Genomic DNA, 2,244 nt, shown 5'->3' with positions numbered 1-2,244 from the left:
CCCCTGGCAGCCTCACGGCTCTTCCGCAGAAAGCAGAAGTGGCTGCCCCACTCCTCAGCCTCTTCCACTCACCGCTGGCCGTGCCCCCCAAAATAAACAACAAGAAATCCCCTCATCCTGGAAGAGCCTTCTCAGAACACGTCCAAAATTTTTGGAAAAGCGGTTGAAGTGGGTGGCATGCAGAGGATAAATTACAGCGCGGAGAGAGCCAAAGCCACAGACACCGGGCAGGGCGGCACAAAGGACGGAGGAAGAGCCCTCACGCAGCCACCATGCTCGCTGCAAGGATGATCCTGCTGCTCGTGCTGCTCCTCACCTTCTCCCTGCACCGCGCCGCAGGTAAGGCACCTTGTGGGCCACCGCTGCAGGTCGGGGCTGGGGGGACCCCACTGGGGACGTCACGTTGGGGAGATCAGGCAAGAAACCCCAGCGGGGAGCGGGGAGAGTCCTGCTGGGCAGGAGGAGCAACCCCCTGGTCGGGGCAGGGCGGCACGTCCCAGGGTGCAGGGAAGGATGGAGAGGGTGCTGGGTGGCTTCAGCGAAGCCGGCCCTGGGGAGATGCTTGCAGGAGCTTGGAGGAGACTCTGGCAGCCGTTGCCCGGGTCTCAGCTGGGTGAGCAAGCAGTTGGAGGCGGGGAGCACGTGCAGGTGTTTGGAGCCTCCCAAAACACCTCGCAAGTTGTGCCCCCGCCTTGGAAACCCCCAAAACCTCGTCCCCAGACCAAGCACCCCAACGTCACCATGCACTTTGGCAGCTGCAGCAATGCGGGCTGTGGGGTGCCGGGTCCCACGCCGTTCCCCTCCCCACCGCTGTCCACGTTTCCCAGTCCTGTGCTTGCTGCCAGGAAGGGAAAGGAACCCCTGCCGTGAGATGCTGTGGGAGCTGCTGAGAAGCTCCACGGCCTCCGTCCCGCGTTCGATATCCCGCGGTGTCATTGTCTGGCGATGCAATTAGTTGCAAAATGCTGCCAAGGGCGCTCACATCATCTCTCTCTTCCCTTCACAGCCCACTTCACGCCCACCGAATGCTGCTTCGACTACGCACGGAAACCCGTCCGATACGTAGAGAGTTTCTATATGACGTCCAGCGACTGCTCCTTGCCTGCAGTTGTGTGAGTACCCTTGGGGTTTGCCTCCCACCCCCGGCACGGCGTCACGGTTGGGAACTAGAGCAGCTCCCCCCATCCCGTCCTGCCCCGCAGACAGCCCGCTCCCAGCCGGGAGCACGTGCTTGGGGGGGGGCTGTGGTAGGGAAGTAGCTCTGTGGGGTGGGCAGCGGGGGAAAAAAAGTAGGTTTTGGTGCTTTCTGCTAATGCCAGTGGTCTGGGAAGACTCAGACATGCACCGTCAGCCCGAGGAGGGCACGCGCTGCTGGAGATGGCTCCAAGCCTCCATCCAGGGTGGGGCTGCACACAGGGAGGGGAGAAGTAGTGCATGGGAAGGGAACGGCTCACGGTTCATGTTTTCACTCTCTTTCCTCACTTCCTTGCTGCAGGATTGTGGCTGCCAACGGTGTCGAGGTCTGCGCCGACCCCAAGAAGCCCTGGGTGAAGAGAGCCATGGAAAAGCTTCGAAGGAAAAAATGAAATCCTTCTTCTGCCGTCCACCATTCGACTCGCCCATCCAGTCCTCCCATCTCTGGAGGGAGCAGACAGCGCTGGCAGCACTTCTCCAAAGGGTCTCATGGTGATGGGCGCCGTCGCTGCAGGTGGAGCCAGCCCGTACCCCGGCGGGACCGGGTGTCACAGCGGCATGGACCAGCCGGCCACCAAGTCCCTCCCGCTGTCACTGCCCTGCCAGAATGTGCCTGGTAGAGCAAATACTTATAATAAAGACTCATTGCCACAAGTCGCTTTTTGAATTTTTCCTGATTCTTCAGCCCAAGGAGCAGATCCTGCAAGCCCAGGGCATTATGTGACCGAAAAGCCCCTTCGCCACGGGCACGTGTTTCTCCAGGCTTGGAGCAAACCGTGCCTGGTCACGGCCCAGTTTCCTTGGGAACTGTGATAGTGGCGCCAGGTCTTGACCCATAGGTCAAGGACCCATAGGTGAGGTTACCCTTACCCATAGGTAAGGCTATATGTCCTTACAGCATGCTCTCAGCCCCATGGGCTTTGCAGGCACTCCAAAATGAGGTGGTCAGGAGTGGAGGGTTCAGGGAGAAGATACCGATCTGTCAAACCCTTAATACCTTGTCAGGTTCCAAATATGCTGGCGGCCACTGCAAAATAAGTGAGGGAGATG

At 59.8% G+C, this 2,244-nt stretch overlaps 1 protein-coding gene across 1 annotated transcript; it reads left to right on the top strand.

The window, feature by feature from the left end:
- The first annotated feature begins 272 nt into the window (after positions 1 to 272).
- Positions 273 to 1,586, top strand: LOC127020918 (C-C motif chemokine 3-like). The gene is made up of 3 exons (XM_050903739.1): positions 273 to 339; positions 1,007 to 1,112; positions 1,496 to 1,586. The coding sequence occupies exons 1-3, from the start codon at positions 273 to 275 to the stop codon at positions 1,584 to 1,586; spliced, it is 264 nt and encodes an 87-aa protein (XP_050759696.1).
- Positions 1,587 to 2,244: the final 658 nt, after the last annotated feature.

The sequence above is a fragment of the Gymnogyps californianus genome, chromosome 12, assembly GCF_018139145.2.
Source record: "Gymnogyps californianus isolate 813 chromosome 12, ASM1813914v2, whole genome shotgun sequence".
NCBI classification, from domain to species: Eukaryota; Metazoa; Chordata; class Aves; order Accipitriformes; family Cathartidae; genus Gymnogyps; species Gymnogyps californianus.
Note: the sequence above shows the minus strand (reverse complement) of the source record. Positions and strands in the feature narration are given on the sequence as shown.

What these genes read in the sequence shown, in the direction of transcription:
- LOC127020918 (XM_050903739.1), top strand. Translation starts at nt 273, where the DNA reads ATGCTCGCTGCAAGGATGATCCTGCTGCTCGTGCTGCTCCTCACCTTC. An exon ending in CTCCCTGCACCGCGCCGCAG is followed by an intron (nt 340 to 1,006) that starts GTAAGGCACCTT and finishes TTCCCTTCACAG; the next exon opens with CCCACTTCACGCCCACCGAA. An exon ending in TGCTCCTTGCCTGCAGTTGT is followed by an intron (nt 1,113 to 1,495) that starts GTGAGTACCCTT and finishes TCCTTGCTGCAG; the next exon opens with GATTGTGGCTGCCAACGGTG.